Source organism: Lygodium microphyllum, chromosome 29 (genome assembly GCF_053477565.2).
Source record: "Lygodium microphyllum isolate KBCC chromosome 29, Lygodium_microphyllum_v1.1.10, whole genome shotgun sequence".
Taxonomy (NCBI): domain Eukaryota; kingdom Viridiplantae; phylum Streptophyta; class Polypodiopsida; order Schizaeales; family Lygodiaceae; genus Lygodium; species Lygodium microphyllum.
In genome coordinates, this window is record NC_141163.1 from 21,498,422 (window position 1) to 21,513,572 (window position 15,151).

At 38.1% G+C, this 15,151-nt stretch overlaps 1 protein-coding gene across 4 annotated transcripts; it reads right to left on the bottom strand.

Annotated features, from left to right (window-relative positions):
- Nucleotides 1–9,043: 9,043 nt before the first annotated feature.
- On the bottom strand, nucleotides 9,044–12,993 carry LOC148010444 (protein BCCIP homolog). 4 transcript variants are annotated; one of them, XM_087671753.1, is made up of 7 exons: nucleotides 12,674–12,991; nucleotides 12,216–12,434; nucleotides 10,636–10,845; nucleotides 9,839–9,940; nucleotides 9,650–9,730; nucleotides 9,518–9,574; nucleotides 9,044–9,442 (listed from the first exon to the last, which is right to left on the bottom strand). In XM_087671753.1, the coding sequence occupies exons 1-7, from the start codon at nucleotides 12,869–12,871 to the stop codon at nucleotides 9,356–9,358; spliced, it is 954 nt and encodes a 317-aa protein (XP_087527879.1). In that variant the 5' UTR covers nucleotides 12,872–12,991; the 3' UTR covers nucleotides 9,044–9,355. The 4 variants fall into 4 exon arrangements, with proteins under 4 accessions (XP_087527879.1, XP_087527878.1, XP_087527882.1 ...); XM_087671752.1 differs by having other exon boundaries at nucleotides 9,650–9,733; nucleotides 12,674–12,990; XM_087671756.1 differs by lacking the exon at nucleotides 10,636–10,845 and having other exon boundaries at nucleotides 12,674–12,993.
- Nucleotides 12,994–15,151: the final 2,158 nt, after the last annotated feature.

Consider the following 15,151-nt stretch of genomic DNA (forward strand, 5'->3'; position numbering starts at 1 on the left):
AGGTCCCTATACAAGCTAGGGGATGGTTTGGTAAAGGCCCCAAAAGTCCCTATATTGGTTAGGGGATGGTTTACCAGTTCTGATGTTTCCAATTTAGAGTGGTTTGCTTGGTATCTGATGATCTATCTAGTATAATACTCAATACTTATAGTTTTATTCTAGTGCAGTCTACTCACTATTGGGTGATCTATCTAGAGTACTTTTTAGCTCGATACAATGTAGTTTTTCCCAAATTCAATTTTGTGATGGGCTAGTGACGATTATATTTGCTTTGTTTGAAATAAGAGATTTTATTTCATTTGTTTTCATATGCATGATTTAAAAGTGTAAGATTGTGCTAAATGATTAATTAAGAAAGTTAATTTTGAATGTCCAAACTAAATGTACTATGACCTTATTTAGAAATCTAAACATGTTTTTGGTGTGTGCATGGGAAGTGAGAGGACAAATTCCTCGTTGGGAGTTTTCCTATGGTGGGGTGGACTCCATTGGTTGAGTGGCTTCTCACAATGATTAGGGTTTAGTGCTAGACAATGGCTTCCTAGAGTCCAAGTCTTAGAACCAAGCATGGCACTACTTTAGGAAATTGATGTGACACTATTGTTATGGGTAGAGGGATTGATGTTCTACTCTCCCTCATTTCTCACTCTCATTGAACCAAGTGTAGTGTTTGCCTACTTCAATCTTTTCATGGATCATGCAATAGTGATCTTCTTAACTTGACACTAGGATGCTATTACTGATTGTACTTGAGTCATTAGGAACCTTAGGTCAAACCTCATGGGTCAAACTAGATGCTCCCCTATGAGGTAGAGCCGAAAGCAACCTAACTGCCTAAGCCCCAGTGTTCTATGGGATCCAGATGATGATGTGTAAGACAAGCGATTGGGTGACCACCCAACGTTACCCCTTGGGTTGCACATGTGGGTATATCTCAAAGATGTATGAAATGAGATGGATAAGGTTATAAACTCTATAATTATGTTAACTCTCTCAAAATCAATTTATTTCAATGTAACCTTGGAAAAGGTTATGTATCCTCTATGAGAAGAAAAGTGTTGTGTCAGAAGTCTATTGGCTAAAGAAACTCACTAACCTTTGTACGGAGGAGAGAACATTTATGTCCAATCATTTGAATGTGTTTAACACTATCTTTAGTCAATTATGAACACAAAAGAATGCAGGTGAGGATTTGATCAAGTCTATGCTTTTCCTTGTGACCTTGCTAGTGGATTGACTAGTTTCGAATGTGGAAAGTAGCTTGATTATGAACGATGTGAAAAGAAAGAACGGTGTGAGGGATACAATAGGGAAATCCTATGGTAAGGGAAACTTGAGTAAGTATTGTGCAAGAAAAGGCATATAATGCTTTTGTTGCAACAAAAAGGGTTCTATCAAGGATTTTTCAAGTTGGAAAGGGGTGGGGAGAGAGAAAAACAAGCAAAAGAGTGATAAAAATGGTAAGAAAGAGGAAACATAGAAGGCAAAGATTGAAGAGATAAACGCCATAAGTAGTGATGATGGTGATATGCTATATGTCTCTACTCATGGATGCATTTCTAGTTGCTATGGATAATGGTATTTCTTAAAATTGGATTATTGATGGGTATCATTTTGTGTTACTCCTCCTCATAGGAAGTGGTTTGCTACATATGATGCTAGTAGGAAAGAATGTGTCCAATTGAGAAATGAATTTTCTTGTAGCATTGTTACAATGGGAGATATAAGTTTGTCACTTGCCCATGGTTCTTCTTTTATATCTAAGAATTTTCTCACTTATAGAAAGATTGATAAGTTTGGAATTGGTATGCACTGATGTGTGGAGGGCCATGGCTACAATTTCATTGGAAGAAGCATTGTATTTCATTACTTTCATTGATGATACTACTATAGAACTATGGACTTGTTCTATTTGCAACAAGAGAAATACTATTTGATACATTCCAAAAGTTCTTAGTTTTTGCAAAGAACCAATCAAGTAGGAAGTGCTTGAGGATTGGTAATAGGTGGAGAGTATACTTCTCATATATTCCAAAACTTTTATGATATGTGTGATGTCAAAAAGAAGTTGACTATCTTGAAAGCCTAAGTCAAAATGGGATCAATAAAAAATATGTGTAGGACCATACAAGAAAGGGTTTGAAGTACATTGTCTAATATAGGTCATTATTTCGGATTGAAGATTTTAGAATATCATTTCATTTGGTTAATTAGTCACCTAGCAAGCATTAGATGGCAAGAAACCTAGAGCTTAGCCATTAAGTCAACATTCATTTGATTGATTAGTTGCCTAGTAAGCCATTAGACAGCAAGAAACTTGAAGCCTAGCTATTAAGACAACATTTCATTTGATTAATTAGTTGCCTATAACAAGCCATTGGATGGCAAGAAATCTAAAAGGTGGGTTTTGGCAAGAAACCCACTTATTATAAACACTTACCATTGTTTGGAGTGTTTGGTTGTGAGACTTATATGCATATCTCCAAGGACAAGTGAAACAAGATCAAGAACTGTATTTTTCCTAGATATGAAGATTTAGGTGAGACGAGATACTATTTTTGGGATTCTAATGCTAAGAAGATAGTTAATAGACATGATATTATCTTCAATGAGGAGAAGATGTATAGGCATCCCATAAAAACACTTGAGATATGCAGAGTGGTATTCTAGAAGAATGGATAGCCATTATATCAATAGCATATATAATTGCTCCCACATGACGTAAGGACATGTTAGCCAAGAAATATTGAGATAGGAGTGCCACGAGCAAGTGGGAAGCCTCACATACAACAAGAGAGACAATTGGGATAGCTAAATGTTGAAGTTTAGCCAGAGTGTTGAGACAATCTATGAGAGTCTCTAGACCATGAGAGTAACACACAATCTCTTGACTACGTCATGGTGAAAAAACTGGAATCTTTGGCTAAGAATGCTACTTGGAAGTTGGTTGTTTATCTAAGGGCAAACATGTCTTACTATGAAAATGGGTCTACAAGCTAAAAATATCTTCATTGAATGCATGTCCCAGGTATAAGGAAAGATTGATGCCCAAGGGCTTTAAGCTCATTAATAAGACTTTGATAAGATCTTCTCATCAATAATCAAGATGACTAACCTCATTACAATTCTTACATTAGTTGCCAAGGAGGATATGGAGCTTGTCCAAAAGGATATTAGAATAGCTTTCTTGCATGAAGATTTGCATGAGCATATTTATATGTCACAACCAAAAGGGTTTATCGTGCAAGGCAAGGAATAGTCAACCACAAGAGCATATATGGACTGAAACATGCTCCCAGGGAATGGTATCACAGGTTTGATGCATGTATGAGGTCTCAAGGGTATACTAGGAGAGATCAATTATGGCTCATACACAAGGAAGGCTATGGATGGTAGCTTTATGATTATGATGCTTTGTGTGAATGACAAGGTTATTGCTAAAAAGCCACTCATGGATATGGACAGATTGAAGAAAAGGTTGTACGAGACCTTTGATATGAAAGACTTCGGAAATGTAGATCATATTCTTGGCATGTGGATTATGAGGGGATAGGGACAAGAAGATCTAGACCCTCTATCTATCTCAATTGAGCACATTGGGAAGGTACTTGAACTCCTCATCTCACACCATGTTACTTATGTGAACTACATGTCCCTATCCTTCATACATCTTATCCTTTTTAGAGTTTACTTCTACTTAACCCCATTACAACTTCTACCCACCACACTCTCTCCTTCCTTATCCACATATTAAGAATTTACCATTCTTACCACAATCATGTTGCTCCAATTCCATATTGTGCTTCACCTTATATCTTCTATTACCCAAATTCTTTCCAAGAAAATGTCCCATCTATCCTATCTTCTTCTTATCTCCAAGTTTCATGCTCATGTCTCTATTAACGTCCTTCAATTGAAGCACTACACAAATGACTCATATGGATGGTAAATTACTCATTGTATTATCAATTTATCCAATTATCATGGCCTCTCAAAAAAATGGGGGGGGTTGTGGGGGAGGGGGGCATGGGTGGGGTTATGGACGTATATATGGTCAAATTTCCAATCTAGAAAGTTCTTCCCACGTCACTATCAACCAGTACATCTCATGGAGTCCTCATTGAAAATTCTTATAAAACTCCCCCTATCTCCATGAAGTCCTCATAGAAAATGCTTATAATACTCCCTCTTCCTCCTTGTCACCTTATACTCCTATCTTGCTCTTAAAACTAGTCACCTTGAGATGATCACTAAAACTTTCAATGAGTTGTCTACTTTGCCCCTTACAAAGCCTTGAGAGTCTTGCATTCATGTTCATACGACACTTGCAACTAGTCACCATGAAAAAAATGCAAGGGACTAAAACTCAAGGAAACCCAAGAATGTCCAACAAATAAGCTATGGGAAAACATACTTAAAAACATATGAAGTTGGCTTTCTTTCAATGCCAATGGTATCCAACGGATGCAATAGTTGGTTTATTTTTCATACAAATGGCACCCAAACTAGATTTCTATTTGTCATAATGGCATCCCAACATGGATTGTAACTAAAAGCTTGATTTCTCTATGTTGTGTACACCTTTGAGGTGTCTTAAATGACCATAATCTCCCTCCCTCCCTGTGTGTGTGTGTGTGTGTGTTCATTTTCTCAACACATCAAAGTTTCATTTTATGTCTATCAAGTCTTTTCTCTCAACCACAATACAATTTGAATCTCTCTTAGCCACAACACGACTTGAAAGTTTGCAACTTGTTCTTTTCCTCCCTCAGAGTCAAAGCAACATAATCCATTTCTCTCTCTAGTTCACATGCTTGACAATCTCACACTTCAAGCTACCTAGATATTTCAACATGTCTACATTTTACATTTTTGGTAGCCTCCCTTTATATTAAGCTCCCCTTTATTAAAAATGTCGTTTGCATGCACAAGCAACAAGAGTTTTCCAAATCCTTCTTAATAGCTTCCCCCAAAGTGCAACGACAACACTTAGCACTAAGGGTTAGACTTAACCTCTTGTCATAATAACAATATATACTAAAAGACCTTTTTTAATGGTCTTGGCATCACCACTTAAACCAAATGAAGAGTTAAAACCATTAGAGGAATGGCTATATCAATGAGTTTGCAACTTAGAAGCAGAGAATGTGGTTTGAAACCCTTACTTGCAAAAATGCTTACACACTTAGTGGAGCTATAGAGAAAGCCGAAAACAAGGGGACAAGAGGGGATATTAATGTATATATGATCAGATTTCCAATCTAGGCATTCCATCCCGCATCATCATCAATCGATAAATCTCTGTAAGTCCTCATGGAAAATGCTTATAAAACTCCCTCTTTGTCATCTTATGCTCCTTTCTTGTTCTCTCGAAATAATCACTAGTAATCTTGATGATTTGTCTTATTCTTTGCCCCTTACACTATGATTCAGAGTCCATTGATGTTCATATGGTACTTACAATTAGTCAACATGAAAAAATGCAAGGAACTAAGACTCAAAGACACACAAGAATGTCTAGAAAATAAAGTTATTAGACATACTTAAACAGCATATGAAAATGGTCTTCTTTAGGTGCCAATGGTACCCAATTGATAGAGTTGGTTTCCTTTTCATGCTAATGGCACCCAAAATGGATCTCTCTTTGTGCCAATGGCACTTGCAATGGATTGTAACTAAAATACTTATTTGTCTCTATCCTATATGCCTTTTGAGGTATCTAAAAGGACCTTAATACAACTCTCTCTCTCTCTCTCTCTCTCTCTCTCTCTCTCTCAAAGTGGCATTGGATTTTGCTTACTTATCATTCAATATAGATCTTCACTCTACCAATCTACAGACCCCATCACACACTCACTTACATGCAAGATACTTCTTCTCCACAAAGAGAGGATATCTATCAGGGAAACATCTTCATAATTTTATATGATGTAGACCTTGATATCCCACTATAGGAGCTTACCCAACAATTTAACAAGGCTTTATACACATCAATAGTTGTAGCCTTTCCACACTTATGTCCCACACAAGGAGCCTCCACCGAGGTGATACCTCAAAACAACTAGCATGATGATGAGGTGAGACTAAAGCTTGCCTACAAAGAGAGGTAGCATTAAGATCCAATATCCACAAACAAGCATCAAAACTAATCATCAAAGGTCTCATACAATGGCAAAAGAAAGCATTCTTAGCCCAATTAAAGAGACTAGTACCAATTATTCTTGAATCATGATTCTAGAGAGACATGGAGGCTTTTCAGAGAACATTGTCCAACCACATCCATTGCATCCCCTAAAACATGGAAAATATCAAAACGTAGGATGAGTTGGAGTACGTGGATTCTTATACATGCCTAGGAGTCTTGTTTACAGATCCCACTTTCTCTATGAGAGGCAACAAACACTAGTGACACAAGGATACACAAAATCAGGTGATTTGAAGAGGACATGCACACATGTACAATTTCGAGAACACCATACTAAGCTATGGCTCTTTCATACATTGGTCACATCCACATTACTCTATGAAGTAAAAATATGGGGACACACTCTTGATCACCACACTCAATTAGGTCTCAATGGAGGTCAATGGAGAGACCCCTTATATCCATGATCTCCATGATGATTAGATGCAAGGCCACAATTCCACATGAGATCATCAAAGGTAAGTTAGCAACTATATCAATTATACTAGAGGCCCTCACACAATCATTTGCATACAAACACAACTTGTGGGATCTACCTAGATATAGGCATGCATATCTAGATCTCAAGTCCTCCCACCAACTAACCAGAGAGCAAAGCACCTCATGTTAGTATACACAAATGTTAACTTGGTTTCTACTACAATGCTCTAGGATAGACAAGCTATCCCCCTTCTAATACTCCCTCGATGCATCCTCTCTCACTTTGAGCCACTCAAAGATTAGCAAGGTCATCAGGATGGACCTCACCCAAGTGGACACCAAGAGAACATTCTTGGCACCAATACAAAAGCTAAGAACGAAAATGGCTTTCAACAAAGAGAGTGTCTTCTACATACTACAAATGATGAATTTATTACCTATCCTAGATACATGGACACCCTCCTTTCACATGCAAATAGATGTGCTATTGACCATTTAAGAGTGGTGAACATATATTCATACCACCAAAGAATGCGCATGTCAAATATGCTAGCTAGAGCAAGAGATAAGAGGATCACTACATTTGCCATTATCCATAATAGTATGGGACTCAACGCCACTTCCATTGCCTCTTCAAACATATGTTTGGACCACTATCTAGAGTCGTGGATTTTATTGCCCATTAGCCTCTTCCTCCTTGAGATTTGATAGCTTTGTGAGACGCTCCTCAAGAGTACAACTCCAAGACATCAATGCCCTATCCAAAGGCAACTTACAAATTTCTTAGTGAGAGGGATGAAGGAGACCTCAAAGCAATCAAAGTCTCAATGCACACAAGGTAAGATCATCGCGGGGACTTTGACACCACCACTAACCATACACACAAAGATTTTGATTAATCGAGCTATCCATCGTGGCCGATCTAGACATCATGGACCCCAATACAAACATCGATAGCACATCCATATGCAAATATGGGAGATTATTGCTCAAGCTAGAGTTAGGCCTTATATACCCCTACCATAGAGACTACAAAATCACTTGGATGCATAGGACAATCGACTCTCAACTCCCCTCAACAAAGAAAAAACCCAAGTTCCAATGTTCAACACTTTCATAGTGCGCTACAAGATCAACACAAAGCTTTACCTATGAACAATTGCATGTGCAATATGTGGATTCTTATACAAATCTAGATGTCTTATTTATAAGACCCACTTTCTCTATAAGAGAGGCAACACATACTAGGCTAACATGGGGATATAAAACATTGGGAGAGTGGGAGAATATATACTCAAATATACATTTTCAAATAGTCCCACAACACTAAGTTATAGCTACTTAATACTTTCATCGTATCCACTACTCTATGGAATACAAATTAGGAAGTATCTTTGATCAACACAATTTTAAAATGGACAAACTACTACCCTTTCAATATTACCCTCAATGTTCATCCCACTTTGACTCCTTGAGAGATCAAAAATCATCAAATCAAATTATATTTAATTGGAGACCACAAGAACATGGGTGACACACACATAAGATGGGAATGACAATGGCTTTCTACTGAGACAATTCACTTCACACAATCGATGATGGATTTAATATATACCCAAGACACATGGATACTCATCCATCACATGGGCTTAGGTGTGCTACTAGTAGATACATAACTCTTCAACTCAACTAGAGATTGGTACTAGTAGATATACATGCATATCTCTAGAAGAGTATATGTATCACATCTACCAACAAGAACCGAATAGATAGAATTACATTTGTCATTGTTTGGCATACTATGAGATCCATGAGGGCTTCCATTATCTATTTAGGGATGGGTTTGAGCCACTATCAACAGACGTGAACTACAAAAATCAAAGATGCCTTTGTCTTGTTCTCTTGGATATATGAGGATTGAGAGAGACCATCCTCAAAGATCAAGCATCAATTTGTCAAGGGCCCATCCAAAGACAGCTTACAAGAGGAGCACCCTAACAACCTCAATCCAATCTCCATCTGAGAAGAGAAAAGAGGAGTCCCCTACAAAATCTCAGCCTACATCTACCCGCGGAACATTGATTACCTATTCAACTTATCCAACTGTTGAGAGATGCATCAACAACACATACACAAGAAGAGAGAACAAATCATCCTCCAGCCAAAGCAAGCCACCCAAGCTCCTCTCTACATGGGATGACATTAAGGCTATGTGCCAATGACTAATGAAGAATTTCTTGTGATGATGTATACCCTCATGGCCCTCCTGGGTCCACATCAACACTCATGACACCAGCTATATATATATATATATATATATATATATATAATGTGTACAGTGTTCCTTTTTCAGGGCACGCAGAGAGGGAAAGATTGTGTGTGTGTGTGTGTGTGTTTAGGTGTGCGCATGCCACAAAATATTTCTATAATTAACTGAGATTGGCACTTGAAGGCTCTCCAAACACCTTACAAAGCTGTACATAGAAAATCATGCCAACCCAAACCTGAGAGTATCACCATCACCCTGAAGACATGAGACATTTGCATGCAGCGTGTTAGTTTTCTTAGACATGAGATCTTGCATGCATGTCCTCCATTTCGGCCCAAGGCACATTACACAGGGGAAGATACAATTATGTACCCAACCCCAAATCCACAGACCCCCAGGTGACTCTCATATTGCTTTGCTAGACCATGGACTCAGCACATAAGTTTCCACTGCAAACTCCACTATGTGACACAGAACCGTGACCTGAACACTTCCACCAGTGTGGCATCCAATACCATCACCAGCCGATATTGCCTCAAGCCTTGGATCTGCAAAAAGATCCGAAATCATGAGCTGAATATAGCAAATTCAACAGCTTGTACCCAAACTTGTCAACTACTGACCTCATGGGCTGCAACTGCCGTGGATGTGACAGGAAATTTGCAAGACCATCGACTCAGCTGCAATTTATAACAATGAGGTTAATATCATTCAAAAGATCCAGAAGAGGATAGAGGTGTGACCAAGTGTCTTACCTCATGAAAAAGCTGATCTTCAGGTTTTGTGTATATTATTTCTCCTCCTACTTCTGGCTCAATCTGATTGTGTGCAGCAGACTTCTGCCATGAAATGTATCTATCAGCTCTATTCTTCTTAGGCATTGAAATGACAGACTGTCACAAGAAAAGAACTCCTCTAGCACATACTCTCAGTTGAAACAGTACCTTCTTTGAACGTTTCAAGGCTTTTCTTGGTAATTGCTGGAATATATGAGTCATTATCAAGTAGAATTTGAACTTGAAAAAGTCCCGTAGCTCTTGTTTGGGCTACAAAATCAGCAAATACAGACACTGAACATAAGCTAACTTCGATTCAGGCAGCCATGACATAAATGAAATCAGAAAAAGGACAACTGGCCAGGAGAAAATGGTAAAGGAATGATCTGTGAAGACTAAAATCAACTGACACAAGAAAAAACACCCATTAGTCCAAGATGAAAAATCCTCCAAGCCGAAATTCCTTGTCTTTGTTGAAGCTATAATTTGTCTGATATTGTTAGAGCTGTTGTAAATCAAGTTACTGCCATTTTCTAGGAGAATCACTAGCAGTATTAATGATTTGATATAGTGTTACATGTAGATAATCCGGCATTGCAAGTCCTCTAGGCTACACTAGACAAACCCACACACCTATGTAAGACCCAGAACCTTGGCACAAGTTATCAATGTACGTGCACGTGGAACACCACCAGGAAATTGTAGAAAAGTTCATGTTATTATACCTAGGCTAGCAAGTCAGGCATCAGCTTCCATTTGACAACCATACCTAAGCTAGCAAGTCAGGCATCAGCTTCCCTTCGACAGCTTCATAAAGAACATATTTGGTTTGATTACCATCACTAAAATATAGGTTCCTCATTGCAAAAAACACAACCAACAAAAAAGCCACAGGTTCACATCACACTGCACAGAAACCAGCCACACAAGATACTGTAAGAAGGATACGACAAGTAAACGCATACTTCATCTTCAATTGCCCATGATATCTCATCAAAGAGACCTTGATACAGAGGAGGTGCCAACTCTTCAGGCATATTTATCAATCTTTCACTGATTAGCAAGCCCACATCACTTGGATGATCCTTAAATATAGTCTCAAGCTCTGTAACATCTGACTTGGAATTGCATTTACTACATAGAAACTGATAAATGCTCTTGACACAGCTTTGATCCTGCATAAATGAAAACTCAAGTTGAGATCACTCTCCCGTCATGATAATCTATCAACTTGAGATCAATCTACCATGACAATAACAGCATGCAAGCCTCTAACACCTACAATAAACGCAAACATGTGAATAGTATGGGCATTCACCTTCTCTAGCACAACAGCGTCACCCCATGGTTCAACTGCACCAACTGTGTCTTATTGGATGAAGAACAAACATACAAAATGTAAAATTTTGTGAATGAAACACAGTAATCTTGGAATTTATCTTCTCTTGCAAAGCAATGTCACCCACAGTTTGACTACACTATTTGTGCAGCCTTGGATGAAGAACAGATGCAGAAATCCAAAATTTTGTCAGCAAGATATACACTCGTTACACAACAGCTGTAAAGAGCTGCCAGCTTGTTGCACCCACAGCCTAATAATAACTTAGAGAGGGATTATGCTTGGTACATACACTTCAGGGTGAAGAACAGCTGTACAAGATAGCCAAAGATGTTTTCAACCACTACAGTACAAACATACAACAGCTGCATGCCGCTAGAAAAAACAGTCAAATGCACATTATCCTGTGCTTCCTCAAAACAATCAAGCGCTTCCTCATCCATGAGGGTTCCCACCCCCACTACTTTTTGTTTTGTGAGTTGGGTATGCACAACCAAGTTGTGCAAATGCTATCACAAGGCCAAACCCTTAAGCCTTTGGTTTCATCAAACTATGCTGCTTATCTCCACTCCCTTCGGTTGATGCTCCAGGGAAACCAGTATTACACTGGCAAGGATGGGCACCAAGTCCATCCTAAGTAATGTTCCAAGTCTCTCACTTAAAGATATTGAGCACTCACTACTTGATAGAGAAAGAAAAGTTAAAAGCAAGGATACAAAGGAACACACCACCAACAACAGTCTCTTGTACACCAAGGGCACTTATGGAGCAAAAGGCCATGGTCGAGGACTCAACACATTGCGTTATGCACAGTTGTTCGATCAATTTCATAACACGTCCTCGATAGAGGGGACTCTAGTTGCATCTTCTCAAAGGAGACGATAGAGCAAGGGTTTGTATAGAATTTTTGGCAAAGCCAATAGAGCATCAACATCAAAGGATAAGAATTATTTCAAAAAATTTTAGAAAAACAAAAGCCAACAATGTAAGTGTATTTGCATCTAAAAGGTGAGTCGAATATTCTAAAAGAAATGCCATAAAGTGGAGATGACCTAAGTGTGAAATCAACTATTTTATGACATATTACATATTTCTCTATCTAAATAAAAAAATATATTGACTAGGTTAATTCTAAGCACGTATTCCATCTGGCCTGCAACTCCTTTGTTTTCGAAAACAGATTTCATAGAGATGTAAGTGGGAGACCTGATACCTGCCCAAATTGAGGGCAGAAATGACACCAATGGGACTCTCATCCTCTGCTGTCTTGATGACTGTCCCAACTGTTGTCTGAGACAGAATAATATCCACTAAGCCGCCCAGATCCCATTGTGTTTCATCCAAGTACAACCTAAGCAATGCTTTCACCCCATGATAATCCTCAGGCTTTGGATCAAAAAACTGAAAATCCACGTTCACTATGTCCTGTGATGCAAAACACAAAAGTTGCAAAATAAAAGGCTGCAAGGGGGACTCAAGGAATGTAGTACATGCAGATGATGCAGAGATATTAAGAATGAAATTACATAACAGCGTTAGATCAACACTATCCAGGCAGGTGATGCAGAGACGTTACGAACGGAGTCACATAAAATTGTTTCTGTTTACCTAGTTACGTACTACAAGGCTCTTAACAAGTCTTAAAATACGAGCAAATTCTAAACCTGAGAATCCTCTTCATCGATGTCTGTGCTACTGTCAAGCAGTGCTCCGCTCCTCTTGTTTTGGGGTCTTCTCTCATTGCTGTTGTTAGATGGCGTAGGCTCCTCTTGGGAGCTGCCATCATGTCCATCATCGCTTTTCTCTTCCTTCCGTTCTAATGCAAGAGCAGCCTTCCTCTTCTTCTCGCTCTTTGATGGCATTGCGCCCCCGGCTGGAGAGCAGAACTCTCGAGGTGCACAGACAAGCCGCGGTCTCCGTAAGAAGAAGGAGCTTTTCGCCCACACCAAAGCTCCTCACCTCAGGTATTATTTTCCAATTTCATGAAGCGGTACGGTTAAAAGATACTCTTCTTACTTTGTCTCCGTTATTTGAAGTCCTCGTTGTGTCTAATTTTTAGGAGTCATGGGATGGGGTATGCCTGGAAATGAGAAAAAGGACATCCTTGTAGACGTGTCTAGTTTCTATTCGTCCTGTAAAATGCACTGCAAAACTGGGCTTTTTGTATCAGTTATGCATTGGTTGGGCCGGACAACTCTCAAAAAGTGAGTTTCGCAAGGGTTGAACCTCGGCATACGAGCTCTAAACCACATTGCCATTTTGCCAAGAACCACATCCTAGAAAATAGTGTGGCTTCCTTTTAATCTGAACACACTCTTGGCAGACACAAGGATTACCAATTGTGTCCGCCGTCAAAGTCTGAACCCGCCCTAAAAGACCCCAATGGATCGTCACCAAAATGTTGCCCCTTCCATCTTTGCCCAAAAAAGCTTGACTATCTATGTCTAACTTAGAGACATAGCTTTTTGCTCAACAAAGAGAGACCTGCCAAAAAAAAAAATTCTAATGCAAACACATAGGAAATCATGGTGCCATAGCACAAAAAACACAAGGGTTATTCTTGAGGACCAAAAGAGGAGCATTGTGGAGAGTAAGATGGCACGATCTCAACCGTTCGCAAACCACCAAATTGAATCATAATGGTTCATTCTCACAAAAATCCTACAACTCTATTAGAGGTTTGATTGGGTTTCTTCAGGGGGCCATCACTTTACTAGCCCCCATATCCTAGTCACTAACAAGCAAACCCGGATCACTTGCTTAAAGATTTTTAGTCTTTTGCTCTAATCAACTAAGCTACCTAAACTACAATAGGAATGGCAAAGAAACCATTGACACTCAACGAAGCATGTGTTAATGATTAAAGCTAGCCATTATTACTACGATAAGAATGGCAAAGAAACCATTGATATTAACAATTATAGGATTGATAGAGAAACTATTGATGTTATTATCTAACATTACTCAATAAAGCATGTATTAATGATTAAAGCTAGCCAAAGGGGTTATGAAGTTGGTTTATGTAAAGGGAAACAATACTTTAAGTTTGTTCCATTGCTTTTGACAAATTGATTGAATTGATAGTGTACTAAGGGCTTACAATTTGAATGGTTAAAGCATACTAGTCATAATGACAACATTATAGGTTTGAATCCTACTAAGCCCATATTTGTGATGGAAGCATCTCGGACCTTACCCTTTTTTTTTTCAACAACGCGTGAGGGGAAGGTTAATAAGTGGCAAGGCATTGGTTTTCGATACCAACCAAGCAAAGGTCAAAATCCTTTTACTTCAACTTTGTACGACTATTATTTGTTTAAATGGATTATCATTTTCCAAAAGTGTAATTTGTTCCTTTTTTCAATTCTTTTGGGTGTGAAAGTTAGGAGGTTTTTTTTTTCCATATAATCAGTGTCATTTCTCAAAATATAAAAGCTAAAGGGTTAATGCATATTTGTCTATAAGTTCAGGTATTGGTTTTAGTTAGTAAAACGATTCGATTTTCCTAGCCAATAAGGATTTCAAACAAAAAAATTTGCAAACGATAAAGGTAAATTAAAGTCAGTACTTATCCACCCAAAATGATAAAAAAGGGTTAGCTCCATTATCGCATAAAAATTTAAACAAGTAATAGATATGCCACTACAAATAGCAAATAGACACAATTACAAAAAATTTAAAAAAAAAACATGACATCCATGAGATAGATTAAGTATAATAGAATCCATTGAATATCTTAGTGAAGTATTTATATCCATTAAATTTTGATGAATTCTGACTCCTAACTGATTATTCTCAAGGATAATTATATCTACAAGTATTTCATCTGTGTTTGCATAGAAATCTATTGTGTTTTGATAAATAGAAGTGTATAAGATGTGAAGATATTTACTCAATATTTCAAGATGCACACTAAGGTTGATAACATGACCAACTTGTAAAATCATGTATTAAATCATTTCTCAACTTGACACCATTCTTTAATCCCTTGATAATGTTGGCTGGTAGGCATGATATTCTCATAGTTAAGAAAAAGACAAAAAGCTTTATGAATAACATGTAACCATTCTTTATCATATATTTTGTTACAATTATATATTTTTAAAAAGAATACTTGATTTTTTATAACAAGAAAGAGAATT